Source organism: Oryctolagus cuniculus, chromosome 2 (genome assembly GCF_964237555.1).
Source record: "Oryctolagus cuniculus chromosome 2, mOryCun1.1, whole genome shotgun sequence".
NCBI lineage: Eukaryota > Metazoa > Chordata > Mammalia > Lagomorpha > Leporidae > Oryctolagus > Oryctolagus cuniculus.
Window position 1 is genome coordinate 164820668 of NC_091433.1, and position 23122 is coordinate 164843789.

The 23122-nt window shown below is 40.5% G+C and overlaps 1 protein-coding gene across 16 annotated transcripts in view; it reads right to left on the bottom strand.

Annotated features, from left to right (window-relative positions):
* Window positions 1–22374, bottom strand: part of RMDN2 (regulator of microtubule dynamics 2) — a 103924-nt gene extending 81550 nt beyond the window's left edge. For 4 of the 16 annotated variants that reach the window (XM_017340817.3, XM_070069236.1, XM_070069235.1 and 1 more), the window contains exons 1-2: window positions 18514–18915; window positions 11880–12347 (exon numbers count right to left, since the gene is read on the bottom strand). In XM_017340817.3, coding sequence (XP_017196306.2) covers window positions 11880–12331 — 452 coding nt within the window. In that variant the 5' untranslated portion in view covers window positions 12332–12347; window positions 18514–18915. Of the gene's footprint in view, window positions 1–2494; window positions 3152–3732; window positions 3891–11879; window positions 12348–18513; window positions 18916–19043; window positions 19428–19508; window positions 19678–22244 lie in introns of those variants that run through there. The other 12 variants (XM_070069233.1, XM_070069232.1, XM_070069230.1 and 9 more) reach the window with 10 other exon arrangements.
* Between the last annotated feature and the right edge of the window lie 748 nt (window positions 22375–23122).

The window sequence follows — 23122 nt, forward strand, 5'->3', positions numbered from 1 at the left end:
TGAGGCTCCCTTCTGATATGATGTACTGAGAGTAGTTGAAATCATTGATGGAAAGCAGAATGATGGCTGACAGAGACGGGGTACAGAGTTTCAGTTTTGTAAAATGAAAAAAGTTATGTAGATGGGTGGAGATGATGGTCCCCTGACAATGTGAGTGTACTCAATATCTCTGAACTACATACTTAAAAATGGTTAAGATGGTAAATTTATGTTTTATGTATTTCATCACAACTACAAACTTCAAATCTATAATAATTTTTTAAAGAGACATGCTAAGAGTAAGAGAAAACCAAAAAAGTGAAATAGCATCTTAGCCAAATGATTTAGATTTGGGGCCATTTTATTATAATAAATACTTGAAAATAATGCAAATTCCTTTTTCCTACTAAGTCCAACTATATTCTGAGTGTTTTTAACTGCCTGTATACATCTTCCACTCGGTTATGCTGATGAATATATTTATAAGCCTTATTTAATTTAATAGAAACAAAATCTGAAAAACATTGACTATTAAAAACAAAATTTGGGACAGGCTGGTCTTGTGATGAGTGGATTAAGCGTCTGCTTGTGATGCTAGCATCCCATATTAGAGTCAATTTGAGTCCTGCTTCCTGCTAAAGGGCCTGGGAGGGCAGCAGAAGATGACCCAATTACTTGGGTCCCTATCACCCATGTGGGAGACCAAGATGGAGTTCTAGGCTTCTGGCTTAGGAGTGGTCCTGACTTGAATGTCGTGGCCACTTAGGGAGTAAAACAGTGGTTGCAAGTGCTCTCTCTCTCTCTCCCCCCCCCCCCACTCTGTGTATGTGTGTGTCTAGGGGAGGCGGGGGGCAGGGCTCTGCCTTTCAAATAAAAAAATAAAATTTTAAACAATAAAATAAAATATTGTAGACTGATGCACACTTCTATCTCTGATTGCAGGGTTCTCTGAATTCTTAGACTTAGGCATACATAAATGTGTACCAAAATTATTTACTTAAAATATTTGGTTTCTAAATATTTTACATATTTCAACTATACATTTTTAACTTATAATTTGGTTAATTTTAAAAAGATTTATTTATTTGAATGATCAAGAGATGAGAATTGGCCGGCTCACTTGGCTAATCCTCCACCTGCGGTGCTGGCACCCTGGGATTTTGTCCCTATTGTTCCTCTTCCAGTCCAGCTCTCTGCTATAGCCTGGGAAGGCAGTGGAGGATGGCCCAAGTGCTTGGGCCCTGCACCGCATGGGAGACCAGGAGGAAGCACCTGGCTCCTGACTTTGGATCGGTGCAGTGCGCTGGCCATAGCAGCCATTTGGGGGATGAACCAACGGAAAAGGAAGACCTTCCTGTCTCTAATTCTGCCTGTCAAAAAAAAAAAAAAAAAAAACAAAAAAACAAAAAACAAACAAAAAAAAAAACAGATGAGAATCATGAGGGGAGGGAAGGGGGGGAGGGGGGGAGAGAGAGATCAGAGAGATCAATCTTTTATCTACTCATTCATTCCCCAAATGGCCATAACAGCCAGGGCTAAGCCAGACCAAAGCCAGCAGCCTAGAACTCCACCCAGTCTCCCACATGTGTGGCAAGGGCCCAAGTATCTGGGCCACCTTCCACTGACTTCTCTAGCACATTAGCAGGAAGCTGGATGGGAAATGGAGAAGCTGAGACTCAAACTGGAGCTTAGATATGGGATGCCAGCATGGCAGGCAGTATCTTAACCTACTGCACCACTATGCTAGCCCCTATAATTTTATTCGTAAGGTAATAAAAGCATCCAACAGTGGGATGTCTGGCATGTGAACTGATCAATATAGCTCTACAGAGTATGAAGGCACAGTTTTCTAGTAAATAGAGTAGGATAAAACAACTCTCAAACAATGTGTTACGTTTGGAAAATGTATACATTAAAGCTTGGTTGTACTATAAAACAGTAGTATTACAATAATCACTCAGAAATTTGGGACCAGCCAATGTCTAAGCAGCAAATTAGCAAATTTGAAAAAAAAAAGCTGACCAAATGAAATCATTTTTTACTTCATTTTCCAGTAATGTCAATACTACCTTTCATTTTCATAATTTTCACAGCGATTAAAGTTAAATTTAGACTGCAAGGTAAGAATCTTTCCCAGAAAATGCAGTGGAGTTTAGAGAGGAGAGGGGACTTCTATGACTAGTGAGTGTCAATTACTACAGAACATGAAGTGTGACTGGTAGAAAGCGTCTGAATGAGCTGCACTTCCAAGACAGGGTAAAGTCTGGGGTGACTTTATCGTAGGAATTTCACAAGGGAAAGGTTTGTCTTCATCTTCAAAGAGACCTGTGATACCTTCATCTAGAGATGGGATAAAGATACTAGGATTTTTATAAGATGAAAAAAAAAAACCAACGTTATGGAGGGTAAGGGGTGTTACACTGGTGAGAAGGGGTGCTATTCAATCATAGCTGGAGAATAATTCATGATGTTTTGAGACCCAGGATAAAGGGAATCTTTTGGATATTTACTGAACTGGTTATCTTCTTGAATATCACTGGGAGACGAAACAACTGTTGGAGGAAAATTCAAGGATGCTGCACTTTGTTGATAGGTGACTCCACCAATAGTGTTCTGATTATCTGAAGTAGTTCTTGTTTCAAAATCCTTAAGATTTTTACCATTAAATTCAGGAAGGGAGAAAGCTATATGTCTTTCAGTATCAGTATTATTTGGGTTTTCAGAAAAGATTTCCATTTCACTGAGATTAAACATGTCCTGACCACTTGCTCGAGGATCCCAAAAAATAGCACTCTTATAACAGGAAACAACACTGAGTTTGCGGGAAGAGAAACGTCTTCGGGATGGAAAGGCAGCAAAAGGCTCTGAAGAAGGTTTAAAATCAAGGTCGTTTTCATCTTCTTGAGACTCAAAGTTAGCTCTACTTTGCTGCCAACTAGGGAAAGTGTAGCGCTTTTTAAATCTGCTGGATATAGAATGTCTTTTTGCAGAGAGAAATGAACAGGTAGATGTATTTGATAGAGAAGATAACGGTGCACTTCCTCTGGGTGAATTGACTTTATACGCTGCAGAAGGACGAGGTGTTTTAAAATCAGCAGAGACAAATGACTGTGAGCTAGAAGACACTCCATACTTCAGGAAGTCAGCAGTACCTTGGTCCTTATTGCAGCAACTAGAGTGAAAAAAGGGTCAAATGAGGAAAAGAAAAACAGGGAGCAGGGTGGACACCTGCCACACCTCCTGAACAATAACAGGTAAGGAAAACAGGGGTGCTGAAGGTGACAGTCATACAGGTGGACCCAAAAGAATGCATGAGTCTAGAAGATCATCTCCATCTCTCCCCCAGTATCTTACCACTCTATGGACCTTGGAGAAAGAAGTCGCAAGACTCAGAAGCAGACAGGAAGATAAGAGGAGTACATGAAAGGACTCCAGCACTAAAGGATTCCCTAAAAGAAAAATGTAACTTTTGGTTTTTAAAGATAATAAACCAAAATATCTGTTTGAGACTATAAAGCTACCATATTTAAAGGGTTTAGGCAGAATAAACTTATGCCCTGTTCACTGGTTACATTATAAAATACTAACCATGGATGGGGCAGAAGCTCTCTGGAGAGAATGCTTCAACTATACAAACATTGCAGACATCCAGTTCTGTGGGAAGCTAAGGGAAGCACTAAAGCTTGGTTTGTGAATATTGTCAACATCCTTTAGCATACAAAACACATGAAGAAGTGTTTTTTAAATGCTTACCTTAGGCATTTTCCCATATTGAATTTAATCCAAATTAAGTCTTCCCTTCCCTTCTAGGCCATCATCCTTAAGCCGTAAAATGCCCTGTGTAGGTGGAACAGGTCAGAAGACTGAATACTTGAGTTGCACATGGAATTAACATGGCAATAACGCAGAATGTGATGACAGCAAGCTCTAGAATCTAATGACATCAGCTTTAGTATAAAACTGTTCTGTGGCTCACTGTTCTGAAAAGCTGCAATTCTTGAGGCTTCATTATGCTCAAGGAGTCATCCAACAAATCAAAGGGTGGGAATACTGCTGGATGAGGGTGATAACCTAGATGGTCTCTACATAATCATTGGCTTAGAACTGCCTGCCACAAGCTTGGCCTACTAATCCATTCTTCTTTCACTGGAACATTTCCTCCCCACCCCAGGTTTTTATACTATCCAGTGACATGCAAAAGTGACGGTATAAACTTTGGTATGAAACTATATTAAGATGGCTAAAACAGCTTAAACGTTGCAAATGTCACTCTCAGAATGAAACAAGCTTCGTCCACCTTGACAATAAAGTGTGCCACCTGATTGTTAAGGCCACATGCACAGATTATGAAAACCTGCTAATGCCACTGTTCATTACAACTTGGAATAACTTAAACTCACTTAAAGGTGAGGTGAACAGTTATTAGAAAAAAAACACCACTATTCTTTCCTTTTCCAACCTGACATAGAGTACTGTCTCCATAATGGGTGTATATGTATAGCCACTTAGACATAAAATACACCCTCAAATGCTTTTATTTATTGCTTAATATCCTTATCCTACACAACAGTAACACCTCTGGTCTTTGTTCTCTTCCTAACACCTGATTCTTGGAAACCCTTGAATAAACTCCTTTGAAGAGGAATAAAGTTCTCTAATTCTCAATATACAGTAGTCTTATCTGTGATTTGATTTTATACTAAAGCTAACAAATTAATCTCTTATTCTTCGTGGATACTGACAGAAAACACGAACTTCCTGGATCCAAAAGAAGTCTAACATGAGTACTACTCGTGGCATGGTGAGCAGTATGATGGCCAGGATATTCACATTGGTTGTCCTGGGCCCCACATTACCCACAGAGGCAATGCTGAAGGTCCAGAGACATTTGTCTCCCAACTGGAATGTGTTACAGGGGATCCATCACTTCCATTGCAAGCAGAAAGCAAATCTGCTAAACCTGTTCTTGGTACTCGAGCAAGGACCTCCTTACTCAAGGTTTCTTGTTACAGTCATGAAAAATGACCCAGACAGAATGAACAAGGATATTAAGCAGTTTTTTTTTTTTATTTACTTGAAAGGCAGAGTGACAGAGAGAGGGAGACACAGAGAGAATGAGATCCTCCATTTGCTGGTTTACTCCCCAAATGGCTGTAATGGCTGGGGCTGGTCAGGTGTACGTCAGGAGCTCAGAATCCCATCTGGGTCTCCCACATGGGTGCAGGGTCCCAAGTACTAAGGCCACATTCTGCTGCTTTCCCAAGCATATTAGCAAGAAGCTGGATCAGAATTGGACCAGCCAGGGCTCAATCCAGCACTCTGATATGGGATGTCAGTATTAGAAACAGTAGCTTAACCCGGTACAACACAACACCAGCCCAGGAACTTAGATTCTTGGCACACCTAGGAAGATGTGCAGGAGCATACAAAGCTCAAGGCGGATTACCCTCTAACTGCAGTAATCTTTTTTCCATCCTTGTGAAATTTTTTCAACGCTCCTAGGTCATAGTAAGATCTGTGACTACCCTTTCCAAAAGGACCTCTTTTGTTACAAGAATTGAATATGCAATGCTTTTTTCTAAAAAGTTTGTCTGAAAGGCAGAGTGACACACACAGAGAGACAGAGAATGAAAGAGAGGCAGGCAGAGGCAGAGATATCTTCCATCCACTGGTTCACTCCCCAAATGGCCACAACAGCCAGGGAGAGGTTGGTCTAGCTAAAGCCAGGAAACAAAAACTCCATCCTGATCTCCCACATCGGTGCTAGGACCCTTAGCCCTAGGCATCTTCCATCGCCTCCTAGGCATATTAACAGGAAGTTGGATAGGAAGTACAGAGAAGCTAGGGCTCAACACACACACACTCATACGGAATGCAGGCATCCCAAGCAGTAGTTTGCCCTAATGTTTACTGAAGAACCTCTTGCTTTCAACATTGAGCCATTTTGCTGTTTAACACTCCTACCAAAGGTCTATAAAAGAAGCATCTACCCACTGAGCTACCCCAAAGGAAATGATGAGCTTATGGCTGGATCTCAACATTGCCAATCATTTCTGCACAAGGGAAGTAATAACAAGATGTCAGTCTACTCTTGCTACCTCATTCAAGAAAATCCACTGGAAGGAAAGAAGGCAGGCAAAGAAGCCAGGAAGGCAGGAAAGGGAGGGGAAGGAGGGAGATGTGTTTGGGCATATGTGTATATTTAATGTTTACTTTGGTACAAAAATTTGGTTCCTAATTTTAATATTTCATCAAGTTATTTTATATTTTTATTTACTTGAATGGGGGGAGAAGAGGGCGGGGAGAGAGAGAGAAAGATCTTTCATCCAGGGCGAGGCCAGGCTGAAGTCAGCAACCTATAACTCAATCCATGTCTCCCGTGTAGGTGGCAGGAACCCAAGTACTTGAGCCATCACCTGCTGCCTCCGAGGGTATGCATTAGCAGGAAATATAAATGGAGTCCAATTGGTTCCAGTCCCAGCCCCTCCACTTCCCATCCAGCTCCCTGCTAATGTGCCTGGGAAAGCAGTGGAGGATGGCCCAAGTACTTAGGCCCCTGTACCCATGTGGGAGACCTGGAAGAAGCTCCTGCCTCCTGGCTTCTGATCAGTCTTGCTCTGGCCACTGCAGCCATTTGGGGAGTGAACTAGTGGATGGAAGATCTTGATAGCTCTCTCTCTCTGTAACTCTGCCTTTCAAACAAAATAAATAAATCTTAAAAAAAAAAGATGCGGAGTCCAGTTTGAACCCAGGCACTCCAATGCTCCAATGTGGGATATGGTAGTCCAACAAGTATCTTAACTTTTGCTCATCAATTTTTTAAAAAATTTTTATTTGACAGGTAGAGTTATAGACAGTGAGACAGAGACAGAGAGAAAAGTCTTCCTTCCGTTGGTTCACTCCCCTAAAGGCCGCTACGGCCAGCGCTGCGCCGATCCGATGCCAGGAGCTCGGTGCTTCCTCCTGGTCTCCCAGGTAGGTGCAGGGGCCCAAGCACTTGGGCCACCCTTCGCTGTCCTCCTGGGCCACAGCAGAGAGTTGGACTAGAAGAGGAACAATCAGGACTAGTACCCGACGCCCTAACCGGGACTAGAACCCAGGGTGCCAGCACCACAGGCGGAGGATTAACCAAGTGAGCCATGGCGCCAACTCTCCTCATCAATTTTTTAGTGTTCTACAGGCAATATATCAATACTAAAGAAACCTGATAATAACTTAAAATTCAGCTGAAAATATAATTACTCATATATCTGGGGAAATAGTGAAGAGATACTATGAACACTATTTTTTTTAAAAGATTTATTTATTTACTTGAAAGTCAGAGTTACAAAGAGAGAGAAGGCGAAGCAGAGAGAGAGGTCGGTCTTCCATCCGCTGGTTCACTCCCCAGATGGCCACAACGGCTAGAGCTGTGCCAATCTGAAGCCAGGATCGGGGAGCTTCTTCCAGGTCTCCCACATGGGTGCAGGGGCCCAAGGAGTTGGGCCATCTTCTCCTGCTTTCCCAGGCCATAGCAGAGAGCTGGATCAGAAGTGGAGTAGCCAGGACTTGAACTGGTGCCCATATGAGATGCCGGCACTGCAGGCAGTGACTTTACCCGCTACACCACAGTGCTGGCCCCAGTGAACACTATTCTAATTTTATTATCTGTTGTCTTTTCTGACTTTGTAAAAAAAAATAAAGCAAAGAAGTTTTTATCTAGAAATCAAAACATGGTCCAAGGATAAATTGTTTAAATAATGGAAATTATTTTAAAAATTCAGTCAGTCTTCTAGATTATAATTTTAGTAGGTTAAATGACATCTTATTTGTCTTTATACATTTCTTCCTTATACATAGTATTTTCTTCTTAGGGAACTGGGTTGGTTAGTGCCACTATTGAGAAGGAACCATTTTATTTATAAGTAGTATAAAATATTTATAAAGCAAAGTATCAATAAAGCTTATAGACTTTTTAAAAAAATGATGATCCTGTTATAGTACATTTGATACATTTTCCTTCTTTTGACAAAAATAAGTCAATTTTTAAAGAATTTACTATAATTAGAGTGAAAAGACCTCCGCATAGCATCTTATTTAAGATTTAAAACAACATGAGGCAATTATTATTAAGCATATTTAAAGATAAATAAGTTCAGGTTTGGAGAAATGAATTTATACAACCATTAGATGTCTGGTCCAGCATTCCAACTTGGGCCAGAAACATTCCAAAACCCATGGCCCTCACCAGTGTTCTCAAAACCTTGTCCTTTGGTTGCTGTGACACCTTTGTCCTCTGGCTCTTTTCCCAGTCACCGGTCTTCTTTTATAGAGTCATCTATCTCTGTCCACTTATCCAGTTCCAGAAGGTTCTGTACTCCACTGTCTTCTCTCTTGCCGCACTGCGCATTCTGCTTGGGCAATGACATCCATCCCCACAGCATCCAGCGCCACCCACATACTGGTGAGATGGCCAGCACGTGAACAATTTTCTCTAAAGAAATGCTTCTCTCAGCCCTTCAGCATATTCCTTTCATGGGCTGCAGGGGAGCAGTGGCTTCAAACTATTAGTGAGTCCTGCCCAGAAGGGTCTAGCATTTGGCTGCAGAATGCAAAGATAATTTATGCCATTGTTTTGTTCTTGGCTTTGGGGCTCTGGTTAAAACTGAGACTGACAGTGTCTTTCTCTGACATCCTACTTTATTTTTTAAAAAATTGTGTTTGACTTGTGATACTTTGCTTTGTTCCTGCCTATACCTCTAGAGCCCAGATAGTGCCTGGCACAGAGTAGACACTCACAATGAATGAAAAGAGGGGACCGGAAGTGTTAGTGCTACCTCTCCTTTTAATTTTTAAAAGAAATTCATAGAAGAGTAAAACCTAAATGGTAAATAAACTATGAAAAGGTGCTTTATCTTACTAGTGTTCAGGGAAATGCAAATTGAAAAACAATTACCATTTCATCTCCATCAGACTGGCGAAAATTGCAAAGTCTGAAAATATAGGAATTTGTGTAGAGAGATAAGAATTCTCATACACTGCTTTATAGGATTTTGAATCAGCATGTTTTGATCCAAAATCATTTGTTACATACCATATAATGTTATGTACCATATAAATGTTATATAACATATAATGCCATTTATGTAAATTTAAAGAACAAAAGATTATTTGTGTCTATTTATGTAAACATACACCTAAAGAAACAACAAAATTTTCAAAGGAAGAATGTAAATCAACTGCAAGGCAAAGTTTACCTCAGAGAAAGGCGTAGAATGAAGACTTCAATTATATGTGCAATGTTTCACTTAAAAAAATCTGAAACAGAAAACTTTTTTTCTTGCAAATTTAAGCTGCATTGAAGATTATAGAATCACTTTATGAGTATCTTCATTTGCATTTATATCAATGTCTTAAGAAACTGAAGTTCAACACCAAAGCTTATTTAACAGAAGTAAATAAATGTAAAAAAACAAAGTTTATATTTTGGTTCATGAAAATTGAGTTTCAAATAAAACCTCAGAAGTCTGCATCCGTAGTCTCTCTTTTACCATCATCCTGTATTACTGATTAAGTAGTATCATCTAAAGTACTAGTTACTATGCCTTGTGCTCTGCTGGTGTTCTGTTTTTTTTTCAAATAATCATTCTGTATCTATTAATAGCATCTGAGGGTACAATATGAACCTAACATGAAAATGAAAATATCTTGATATCTTGGTGAGGGGAGAGGGAAAAGGCCCATATGGTTACTCTACAATCCTGCAACTAAACCATGAAGTGGAAGAATAATGAATTAATTATTACTTTCAACTGCAACAAAATTTAACTGTTTAGAGGGAGGTTCCTAAAGTTTCACATAACACTATAACTTATATAACAGTTTTGAAACTCATAGTTTGACAGAGCAATATAATTCAAATAAGACAGAGAAAAGAGGGGTGGGTAGCTCTAAGAAAAGAAAATAGAAAAAGAAGTCTTCAGAAATAAGGATTTAAATTTAAATTGAAAAAATTAATGTATATTAGTGACTTTAAAATATTTTAAAATACATTTATTAATTGTGGCCTGACTTGGGGATCTAATACTATTCTCACTGAAACGAATTAATACTGTCAAGGTGGTAAATGACTCCATGTCTTGGAGCAGGGACAAAAACAAAAACAGTTGGAACATATTATCACCAAAAAGCAAAGATGTTGCCCAAGAATGTTAACCCCAGGGCTAAAAAGGATAAACAAACAATTCCAACAGACCCCCTGAGGGGCCACATTATGAGACTTTGGGCATTAGCCATCACCACTACACCCAAACAGTTGAAATAATAGCTGACTCTAAAATATGTGTAGATCGATCCACGATGATATCTTGTGTACTAAGAGAAGGCACACATGCAAGAGATTCTAATAAAGTTTACAGAAGGTGTGTTCCACTGATCTACCCAAATCTCAAGTCTTAACACTTAGTTTTTGTCAACATTGAAGGATATAATTAGATTTTTTTTCCTTTCTTGATTTAAACTAACAGCATTAGGAAACTGTGACTGACATCTACTAAAAGCAGTGGAAAGCTCCAGACACTTCTCACAAAAACAAGTTTTCACGGAGAACATGCAGCTGCTGCTTATCGTTTGAATTTTGGTCTCAAGGAGGCTGTCTATGAAGGCTACATCCCTTAAACGTGGTAAAGGAGTTATGACTGTGACTCACCATGCAGTCAGTTCAGCCCCATAGGAGATTATAAAGGGACAGGCAATCCAAAATTTACAAAAAAAATTCACAAAGATCTTGTTTTCAAAAACTACTTTATTTACAAAGTTCACTTCGAAGTATTTTAAAAAATCTATCTGATTCCTTTCTCAAAATAATATCCAAATTGAGTGCTTGTTATAAATATTCAAATGGCCCTTGGCAGAAAAAAGGTTCCTCGCCCCTGCTAATTCATATATGAAGACACTAAACAATTCCAGTTCTTGCATTAATTTTTAAGACCTGATCACCTACTTATATTTCTTTACCTATGAAATTTCCTTCTCATTCCTATCTTTTGTTTCCTCCCTCCAAATCCCTTCCCCTAACTCCATGGTAATTTAGCAGATCATTCATCTGACAACTCTTTATTGGAATCTACTCTGTGCTAGGCACAGAAATTAGGTGGTAGGAATACAACAATGAACATAGGGGCCCGGCTTTCAAGAATTTCAGGTTAGTCACTAATGCTCCTTTTCTTTTCTTTCTTTTTTTTTTTTTTTAACCTATTTTAATCCTCAAAAACTCCTAACCAGGCATAATTTCTTTATTCATAAATTGCTATTTCTCTCCTAATTATTTATGTTTTGATGTTACAATTGAATGGGTTAATCCATACCTAAATGAAACCAATCATTTGTACATTCTCAAATCTTTTTAGAGCTTCACTAAAATTCAGTACCCACTAGCCCCAAGTGGCTATTAAATTTAATTGCAACTAAATAAATTACAATGAAATTCAATTCCCTATTTGCCCCAGCCACATTTCAAATGTTTAACAGCCAGATGTGGTCAGTGGCCACCATGATAGCACAGATTTATAGCATTTTCACCATCACAGTACTGGACAGCACTGGTCTGGAGAATTCTTCTATAAGAGATCACACACTAACCATACGAAAAATTAGGCAAGCATGTTAGAGAAAACAATTACTGGTTCCTCAATAGTCACATGATGCTACAAACTACTAGTAATTTACTTGTATACTTTTTGTCAGTGCAGTCTAATCTTCAGTACTACTGAATATGGTTTCAACCATGACCTAAAGCCAAAATGATCACTTCTTTTCAGAGCAGAATATACGACTGGAAATATGCAATGAAAATATCTAAGTAATAACAAGAATACAATAACTCGTCAATTCAACATGGGAGATATCTTGGGGAAACTCACCCGCCTTCACTTTCTGCTTCCTCTGAACTGTTACTTGTTGCTGAACTTTGAACTGTGGTGACCCTTCTTTTCCTTGTTCTGTGCTGAGGACTTATCTTATGAGCAGCTACCTTCCCTCCAAGTTCACCTTGTATATATTCCTCCAGCTTTGGGACGGTTTCTTTAAGAAATCTGATTTCCTCCTTGAGTTCTTCCATATTTGTCAGTAATTCGTTCAACTTTTCCAGGATCTGAAGTTGCCTTCTTTGAGAGACTGCTATCGTCCCTTGGCCATTATGCATTTCATCTTGCAAAGTTATTGAATCAAATGTATTACCCAGAGAAAGAAATTTAGGTAAATTCATTGTTGTCCTTGATTTACGGACCTTGCAGTAACACAAAAGCAGCAAGCTGATGCCAGCAGTTCCTACCATGATGCCAAATATCAGTTCTCTGTTTGAAGAATGAGGCATTTCTTGGCTTCTGCTTCTAAAATTAAAAACATATATGCAAATTAATGATTTTTAATTGAAAAACATCAAGTCTACATCATCCAAAAAAAACACAAGTTAGTCAAAATCTAAAATATATTATGAGTAATTATGTCTCTAATGTATGTGGCCCAACGGAAATATTCATTTTAAGGATATTATTTAAGTCTAGTGTTAAGTATCAACTTTAATACAGAATATGTATTCTGTATGACCAATTTAAAATTTACCATTTACTGTGTATTTTAAAGAGTAAAATCACATTATAAATTTCTGAGAAACTGATTAAGAATTCAAGATATGAACTTTCACAAACTTCTTAAAATTAGTATGCTCATTTCTGGGTTTTATCTAATATGTCTAGAAGGCTAAGAAGAAGGTCTTTCTTAGTACATAGTTCACATTAATACTTAAGTTTAGAGTGAGTAACCACAATTTTTAAATCCCAGGCCTTTAGGAAAACTTCAGTAAGTGTACAAAGCCCACCCTCCCATTTCTGTGTATTCAACATGGGAAGCATAAATGATACCACATGTGCCGGTTTCCTCTCCTTTCATCTTCTGACCAAGAATTCTTCTTTTCTTTATATTTTTACTTATATCTGAGGACTTTGGTTTTCTTTCAAATTTTCACTTTAAATAAAAAAGTCATTTGTTTGACTCCCTTCTCTCTCTGACCTTTTACTTTTTGCACTCAAGAGCCAAACTACGGCCCACTTCATCCCATATAAACTCAGCTACTTCAATCAAATGCACCATAATCTTTCTTTAGCAAATCTCATCTTTACTAGTTTACTGCCTATCCCTGTTCTTAAAGTCATAAGACCATTAAAGGCAAATATTAACATAAATTTCCCTTACCTTCTGAGACTTAAAGACAGCAACAAATATATTAATACTATGACAAGCTTTTTTAATTGCTGCAAAATATATTGAGAATTTCTCATGTGTATTAAAGTCCTCACATTTGCTTTCCCTACTTTGTAAACATCTGCATTAAGTTTGGCTAGTGTTACAGGAGAAATATTACAAGTAGTAGTAAATTGTCCAGTAAAGAAAATAAAATTTGTAATGTTTTGGATTTGTTTTTCCTAACACTTTCTTAAGGATCAGATTATTGGTAAACCGACTGATGATCTGGAAAAAGTAAAAATATATAAATAAGTTCTATGATGTCCCTTGCTTTCCAAATGGAGAAAATTTTTGGACTACAGGGGGATGGAGGTGGGAATCAAACATCTTGGTAGCCTCAGTGATTAGAATAGACAGGGGTCAGGGGTCAGGGGTCAGAGAAACTGAAACCCCTAGAAGTTGTGTGACACAGAACTGAAGAAAGCGAGGTGTGCAGAGAAGGGAGTCCGGAAGTCCACACTGAATACTGGTCTGAACACACTGGGGTGAAACTCCATCAGAATAGGCAAGAACTACTGCTAGGAAAAGCAAAACTCTTAGGAAGCTATAAGCTAGACTATTCCTAAAGACTGCACAGCACTGGGAAGCATTCAAGTTCCACCTGCCACAGCAGCAAAGGCTTATGGAATACATGAAGCTTTCAGCAAAAGCCACACAGGAGGAATGCATTCACAGTGCGGCTAAAGCTACCCTGGAGTTAAGGCTGTTAGGGCTAACCTTAAGCCTCCAAAGCATTAAACTGTCTGACAAGTAAGTTAACCACCATGAAGATGAAAGTCCAAAATTCCTTAAAAGAACAGAACACAATCACAATAACATAAAATCAAAATATCCACCTTTCAATAAAAAAATTACTAGACATGTAAAGAAGCAGGAAAATGATAAAAATTATATAATTAACAATATTTGCTAATTATTGCAAGCATGTTGTTTAATATATCAATATATTAAAGAAAAACATAAACATGAAGAGAAGGGAAAAAGCAGGGGCTAGATAAGAGCAAAGGGAACGTCTATAGATGAAAAATAAAATGGATGAGAAAGTTTTACTGAATGGGATTAACAGCTGAAAAATTACTGTAGAACAAAAACAAATCACTGAACCTGAAGACAGCAACATACAACATCCAAAATGAAGCATATAGAGAAAACAAACCAAAATAAAATAAGCAGAGACTACGGGGCAATATCAAGCAATCTAAAAAATATATAAAGTCAGTAGAGGGAAAAGGTGACTCAAAAAATTCCCACATTGGACAAAATCTCAAAGAAACTACAAGAAATCAATGGAGTACTATCTTTAAAAGCACTAAAAGAGGGGCTGATCCTGTGGTGCAACGGGTTAAGCCACAATCTGCAGTGCCGGCATCGCATGTGGGCATCGGTTCGTGTCGCAGCTGCTTCATTTCCAATCCAGCTCCCTGCTGATATACCTAGGAAGACAGCAGAAGATGGCCCAAGTCCTTGGGCCTCTGCACCCATGTAGGAGACCCGGAAGAAGCTCTTGGCTCCTGGCTCCTGGCTCCTGGCTCCTGGTTCCTGGATTCAACCTCACCCATCCCTGGTCATTGTAGCCATTTGGGGAGTGAATCAGTGGATAGAAGATATCTCTCTCTCTCTCTCTCTCTCTCTCTCTCAGCGGATGGAAGATCTCTCTATCTTGCTCTTTCCTTCTTTCTCTGTGTGACTCTGCCTTTCAAACAAATAAATAAATCTTTAAAATAAATAAATAATTTTTTAAAGTGCTGAAAGAAATTGTCAAATTCCTGTATCCAGTGAAACACCTTTCAAAACTAAAGGTAAAATAAAGACTTTTTTAGACAAAGAAAGCTCAAAGAATTCACTACCAATAGACATGCACATTATGACACGTTAATACAAGTTATTCAAGCAGAAAGAAAATGATGATCTACACAAAAGAAGAACATCAACAGCAGCAAATACAGGGGTAAATACAAAAGTCATTTTTCACACTTCAAAATTTCATTATAAAATGTTTATTAAGGCAAAGAAGACAATAATGTATCACAAGGTTTCTAACACATGTAGACCTAAAAAACAGGATAACAGCCCCAGCCCAAAGGCTCAAAGGCACAAACTGTATTATAAATACTATTTTTAAGTCTTAGATTACAGTGATGTGGTACAATATTAAGTTAAAAATACATACTTATAAACCCTAGGTTCACCATTAAAACATAAAAAAAATGGTGTAGATAATAATAGCAGAGACAAAATTGGAATACCAAAGATAGTCCAAAAGGAGGCAGGAAAAGAGGAAATAAGAAACGATGGGAAAATAGAAAACGACTGGACAGAAAGAGAAATGACACTAACTATATGGGGAAATGGTGCCAAAGATGAATAAATGAGTGTTTTGTTTGTCAACAGAAGATACAATCAAAACAAAAAACTGATGACATAGGAGAAATATTAGAAAACTTCACAACAATAAACTTCAAAAAGCAAAAGGGATGGGATCTAGTACTTAAGGACAAATGTTGGCCTTTGATGGGAACACAAACGTTCACTCAGAGTAATGAAACAGGAAGCAGATTGTGTGAGCAGAGATTTAGGTAGGTGGGTAGATATGATGGTGGGAGTTCATAAAAGCTGTCTTTGTTTCACTGTTCTAAGTGAAACACAAAGCAAAATAAAGAACTGGGAGAACCAGTGGCAAAAATATCAAAAGGATGGCAATGTTGGACTTCGTATACCCGAAATGTGCCTTCCTATAGCTTACATCCGATGAGCTCATATATTCTGGCAAAGTGTTACTGTTTCTTACACATGAAATGGCCAGCAAAATGTGCCACTTCAAATGTCCAGTGAAAAAGGATCTGAGGCCGGCGCCGCAGCTCACTAGGCTAATCCTCCGCCTGCGGCACCAGCACACTGGGTTCTAGTCCCAGTCGGGGCGCCAGTTCTGTCCCGGTTGCTCCTCTTCCAGGCCAGCTCTCTGCTGTGGCCCGGGAAGGCAGTGGAGGATGGCCCAAGTGCTTGGATCCCTGTACCCCCGTGGGAGACCAGGAGGAAGCACCTGGCTCCTGGCTTCAGATCGGTGCAGCGCCGGCTGTAGTGGCCATTTGGGGGTGAACTAACAGAAGGAAGACCTTTCTCTCTGTCTCTCTCTCTCACTAACTCTGCCTGTCAAAAAAAAAAAAAAAAAAAAAAAAAAAGATCTGAAAGAATAAACAGCCAAGCACCTACTTCTGAGAAGCCTGCTTAAAAGAATGTCTTTCTTTAGATTCCTACTCCATATGCTTGGATGACAGCAATTATCCTTCCTAAGTGTTAATGAGAAGAACTGATTTTAAAATAACTTTCCAGAAATCACCTTAGCAAATATTAGACAGCAAATATTAGACACAAAAACCCTTCCTCCTAAACCAAAGATTCCAGAGAAAGCCTTGATGCTTAATCTGGTTTGCCTGACCTTGGGGTGTTTTTCCAGAGATTAATTTTTTTAAGCGAAAAAGCATTTCCAGTTAAGTGGTTTAGGCGAGTACGACGTCCAGTCATCTGCTCACTCCCATCCCACCCAAAGACAGACCAGCAGCAGGTTCAGATCTAGTTAAAGTTGTAATGGTTGCTATTAATTTCCACCAAACAATCATATAAAATTAAACTGTCTTGAAATTTTTTTGCAAAAAGACAACAGGCACAAGGAAAGTCATTATACACTCATGACTTAAACTTGCATTACATCTAATAATCACACTTCCAGCTTATCGTAGCTTTTTTTTTTTGATCAGTAAAAAAATTAATATAGGACATCCACATGCTGATGTAGAGGTCTATTAAAAAGAACCTTTTTGTCCTGATAGCTTCCTTCAACCCATTCCTACTAAAGTTATTCATCTAAAAGTAAATAAAGAGAAATAAAAATCTACCAAGGAAGACCTTATCCCTCAGACAGTACCAGGTTTAAACAGATTGGAGAGTCATATTTTGCTTGACCTTACTTTAAGAATTACACAAATCCTAAATTATTACTCTGAGACAGGTCAACTTAATAATCTTATAACTGGGGGCCAGTGTGCTGGCAAACCCATATGTTCAAGGCCACGGATGATCCACTTCTGAGCCAACTCCCTGCTTATGTGCCTGGGAAAGCAGCAGAAGATGTCCCAAGTCCTTGGGCCCCTGCAATGCCCCCACTGAGGATGCCGCATCCCATATTACACCAGGTTTCAGCCCCATTTTCACTTCCAATTGCAGCTTCCTGATAATGCCCACTAGGAAACAGCAGGTGACAGCTGAAGTATTTGGGTTCCTGACACCTGTGAGGGAGACCTGAATTGAGTTCTGGGTTCCTGGCTCTGCCTGGCCCAGCCCTGGCTGTTGTGGACATTTGGTGAGTGAACCAGTAGATAGAAGGTATCTCCGTCTCTCTACCTCTCAAAAAAACAAATAAATAAATAACATTTTCTTTAAAACTTTGAAAACACTCTAAAATTTAAAATAAAAGTGTTATACAAAAGTAATTAATCAGAACACTTGCTTGCCTGTACTGTAATTTAAATAGTTGTATGAAAGTTTATATAGCTTTTATCTTTTATGATATTAGTAGTATATACTTAACAGTATAAAAACAGCAATTAAAAATTGACTATATTTAGAGTGCTAATATTTTTAATAAGCAGATGCAAAGTATTATTCCTGTTATAAATCTCAATCTTTTACATGCTAACAACAATGAAAACGATGGATATTATGTTAACATATACTGGTACGTAAGATTCTGGAAAACATCATCAAAAGTTATTTGCAGAGATGAGAATCAATTTCACGGCAACAAATCATCGCAACATGGATTCTACAGAAAAGTAGGACATGAAAATGAAGTAACAGTTTCTGAAAACATTCAGAAACATTTTCCACTTCACCTTTTGGTTTTAACTGAAATTCATTTTTAGACGTGAAAATTATGCTTTATCAAATTAACATCAATAATGCTTCAGCAAATAGTATACATGTTCGCTTCATTCATCAGCAGAGCCTTTGGGGGAAAATGTAAAATGCCTAATTCATTTACAAACTTTGGGAATGTGTGAAACATTTTGCAAGAAGGCTAAGAGAACATTATGGGTTGCAGGCAAGCCTGGGGTTTAAGTTTCCCAAGAGAACTGTCCTGAGCCCTCGAATAAGTGATCAGATTTCCTCCAGCAACCCAGAAAACCCGACACTCCAAAGAGAATTCGAATTCTTGTATTTCACCAAGTTTTCATCTTTTCCTAGTTTCTAACTTACTTTAAACTTGGGGCTCCCCGATGTCTGGCTTATTTGCAAATGCCGGTAGCACTGAAAATCTGACCTCCATTTTTGTGTCAAACTGGTAAAGATTCCGAGTTTGAGGGGGAAGGGGGAGAGGGGGAGCACAGCGAACGTTTGTGCGAGGCTGCAAAGGTGAGACCCGGCAGCTCAGGTGAGAGCCCAGCGCGTCTCCGCCGAAGTTCCCGGCAGGGAGCGGCCGGGCCGACGCAGCCCACGGCCCGCTCCGAACGCACGCCGGGTCGGCGGCCTGCGGGAAAGTATCCGTGGCCTCCGGGACACCACCTTCCAAGGCGCCCACCGCGTGCAGCCGCCACCGGCCTGCTCTCCAGCGCCAGAAAACACCGCAGGGCAAAGGGGCGGGACGCCCCACGGGATGCCGCGACCCGGAAGTGCAGTCGCCGCCGCCGGAAGTGCCCCGCCGCCGCCGCCGCCGCCGCCCTCCGCACGGTCCTCGCCGCGTCTAGCCTCAGCCCACCCAGTCGCCCCTTCTTCTCCTCCGTACGCACCTGTGTTCTCTGCGCTGACCTCTCTGCCTGCCCGATCCCCGGGACCCGGACCTGCAGCGGGGCGGGCGGGACGCGGCGGGCGGACTGGAGTCCTGGAGCCTGCGGGTCCCGAAGTCCAGCACCGCGGCCGCCGCGTCCTGACCCAGATGGCGGAGGCGCCGCCGGGGGTGGAGCCCGCGCTGCTCGGCCCGCGGCTCCCGCCTCCTCCCGCGGGGAGTTCTCAACTCGGGACGGGCTCCCGGCCTAACATTTACAAAAGACAACGACGGCGCGCCGCAGGGCACCTGGCCAGCACCGGGCATCGTGGCCCGGATGCTGCCGCCTCAAGGCCGGCCTCTCCCCCGTCCCCGCTGACCGCCGTGGCCGGCTCAGGGCTGCCGCGCCAGCCGCAGAGCGATCCCTCTCCCACCACTGCCACTCCTCAGAGCCATTGCCACCCCGGTTCGTCCCCGTTCCCTAACCCACCCCTTGTCTCCTGGATAATCCTTCTTTCGTGCCCCTTTGTAGGCACCACCTTGAACCTTGCTCCGCACGACAAAGTCAAACGCACACGTCATCGGGGCTGACAACTAGTGTCTGTAGGCTCATATTCCGATTTCCACTTTAACTTGGGTCCTCTTCTAGCAAGCAAAATTCCCAGCCTTTTCCACCATTCCCAGTTGCCTCTAGATACAAGTCACCGTTTCTTCAGATGCCTCACATCCAAGGATTGACCTCGCTTCACTCCTTGTGGTTTGTGTAATGAAAATAATCCTGGCGGCTGGAGTCTTAACACTGCTCACAAGGCCGCATTACTGCTGTAAGCTTAGGCTTGTATAGAACTTAGTTGCTAAATTTCCCAGCAGTCTACTGAATGGAACTTGAAATGAGTACATTCTTGTTTATTAAACACAGACTGCTCCAAAAAAATCAGAACGCCTATTTTACAATGCATCTACTGCTATTTGCTGGTGGGGCTTTGGGGGTTCTAGAGGGTCTTTTTAAGGTTTTTGTTTTGTTTTGTTTTTTGTTTTTTGTTTAAGCTTTAAGCAAGCAAAGTTGAAGAATGAGCCTGGCCAGTTTAAACTTAGGTCATTTTATTGAAACTAATTTATGTTTGGGAAGAGAACCGAGGAATACGTAATCTCTCAGATTTGAAACTAGTAACATAGTCCCTTCTACAGAATCACTTTGCCTCGTGTTTCATTATGGTTTACAAAGTTATGACAGCATAATACTAATAATTGCCTTATTTAGCCAGGACAGAATGTATATCTGTCCTATGGGTGATAATAGGCTTCTCTTCTAACAAGATTTGGATACAAAAAGAAATGTCAGTGTTTCTTCAGCAATACTTAAAAGGGGCTTTTTAACATTTAAAAGACTAAGCTTTGCAGAAGCCCACTGAACAATTCACTGTGCATCCCCAGCACACAGCACAGAGGAGGCTTTCTCTAAAAATGCGGCATGTGGGCTGCGAACTGGGCCTCCCAGTTCCGCTCCACGAGGCAAAGAGCTGGTTTTCTTCTGGTTGAGAAAGGGCAAAATAGCTGGACCCTTCCGGCACCTGCATCCACCTGTCCTCGGTGCCTTGGATTTATTCCTTGAGCAGTAAAAGTTAGCTGAGGGGTAGAAACTCTGAAACGGTGACAGTCTTTGATTTTGACAAAGTTGAAATTGCAAAGAGAGGCACTATCTTTGCCAGCCCCTGTTGTAGGGATTGCAAGGGAAAGGAAGGAGAGGGTGGAGGGAAGAGGATGATGTCCCCCACCTCTGCGAGGTGTGTTCCATCTAAAAGGAACATCTAAAGGCAAAACAGATTACAAGTGCAGCATTGCGCTAGAGTGGTTAGAGACCCTTCCCCCTCTGCCAGCTTTTCCCGACCACCTCCGCCAGGCAGCATCCTGTACTTCAGCTATGGCCAAACTGTCTGATCATCTCTCCACACGCTCTGCGCCTTTCATACTGTTCTTTGTGCCCGGTACGCTGCTCTTTGCCGCCTGTCCAAAATGAATCCAGGAGTGAGCAAACGGTGAAGAAACTTGTCCCAGGCCACACAGTGGCAGAGGTGACGAAGCTCTGAAAGCCTTTCCTCCTGCCCACTCCTGGGGAGGCCAGCTGGACAGCCAGCCCCTGCTGGCTCTGAGAGAATGCGTGAGGGATCCTCATGGCATCTTTCACATCCGTGCCATAGCTGTCCTGTGATCAGTGCCGTGTGCGTGCCCCACTCCTGGAGTCACCGTTCAGACTTCCCTGCTTCTGTTAGAAGACGGGCGGGCGGGATCCCCAGATCTGAGCACTTACCCAGGCACAGTTCCCTGCAGGGATCTGCTACTGTCCCTGAGCCACAGCACATAAAATTGCTGTGTGTCTACCTTGTTCAGGTTAGGCTGGGAGTAGAGTTTAGAGCAAAGAGGGAAATAAACTACTGTGTCTAATGTAACATTTTTAGGAAAAATGATGGAATCTCTAAAACACAAGAAATTACAAATAATTCTGAAAAGGTTACTATGACTAAATTGAACCTTCCAAGGGCAAAAATGCTTTCTTTGAAAAAGGGTTGAGGGGCTGGCTCTGGCATAGCAGGTGAGGCTACCAACTGCAGTGCAGGCATCCCATATGGGCACCAGTTGAAGTCCTGACTGCTCCACTTTTGATCCAGCTCTCTACTGTGGCCTGGGAAAGCAGTAGAAGATTGACCAGGTCTCTGGGCCCCTGCACCCACCTAAGAGAGCCAGAAGAAGCTCCTGGCTCCTGGCTTCGGATCAGAGCAGCTCCAGCCGTTGTGGCCATCTGGGGAGTGAACCAGCAGATGGAAGACTTCTCTCTCTCTCTCTCTGCCTCTGCCTCTCTATAACTTTGCCTTTCAAATACATAAGTAAATCTTAAAAAGAAAAAGAAAAAGTGTTGAGGATTAGTTTATTGAACATTTCCATAAGACTAAGTGATTAGTGCAATAAATGATGAATGTCATCAATAAGATGGTCGCTCTAATATTCCTGTATTGAATGACTCAAAAATGGTATTTTAGAAGGATGTGCATGAAAGAAAAAGTAGCCACAATATTTCTGTAATATTGCTTACCAATTCAATGTTGAATCAATTTTTTAAAGTGTAACTACCTCATTAATAAAAAAAATTCTTACCAGAAACTTCCATTTTGTTAAAAAATTAAATTTTGCTCAGTGAAAAAATTAATTCATTACTTTGGTTGGTACTAACCTTATTTGAAGGTTATCAGTGGTTCTTCTGTGGCACCTTGAGACAATAATGAGATGTCTTCAGAAATCACACATTTTCCAAGTCAGTCCTTAATGCTGATCTTCAACAGCCTGTTCAAAACACAGTCCTGGGCACATTCTAAAATGGAGCTCAACAGATTCAGAGTGAAGAATAATTTTGCCCCTCCCTTCTGCATTCCTTCTTAATCATGAAAGAAAATGTTCAGGGACATCCTTGACAATGTATGTGTCAACTGTACAAGTCAAGGCTGGATCAGTTACTTGGGACAGATTAAAAATAAAGCTACATGCTTGCCAGACAAAATGTTGCAGTATAACTATGCAAAAATTAGTTAAAATAACTGGATGGCTTTAATTACGTATGAGTAGAACAAAAAATTTTATTTTGGACCTGGGCGGGAAGTCCATTTTGTGCAATATTCTGCTGGGGTAAACGGATCAGAGGTTTTCCAGACCTACTTCTGACTATACAAATAAAAGTGATTTTCCTACTAGGAGTGGCTCTTGTTCAAGAAATTGTTCAGTGGATAGAGTCTCTTGGTATTTAAATAAATCTGTAGGGAGAATCCATTCTCATATATAATAATAGACACATCAAACATTGTTAAAAATTTTTTTGAATCTTATAAAAATTGAATTCCTATTTTTATGATTAAGACACATATCTGGACTCTCATTCATAAAAGTGAGTCTCGAAAACTGAAATCCACCACTATACGGATTTTGGAAGAGAGCTTTCTCATAATACAAGTAATCAAGCTGTATTATTATGATTTAAAATCACTGTAATTTGTTTAGAACAGGGAATGTATCCTATCATGAAAGTTATGCAATAAATGGTGGTTAGTTTCCTAAACA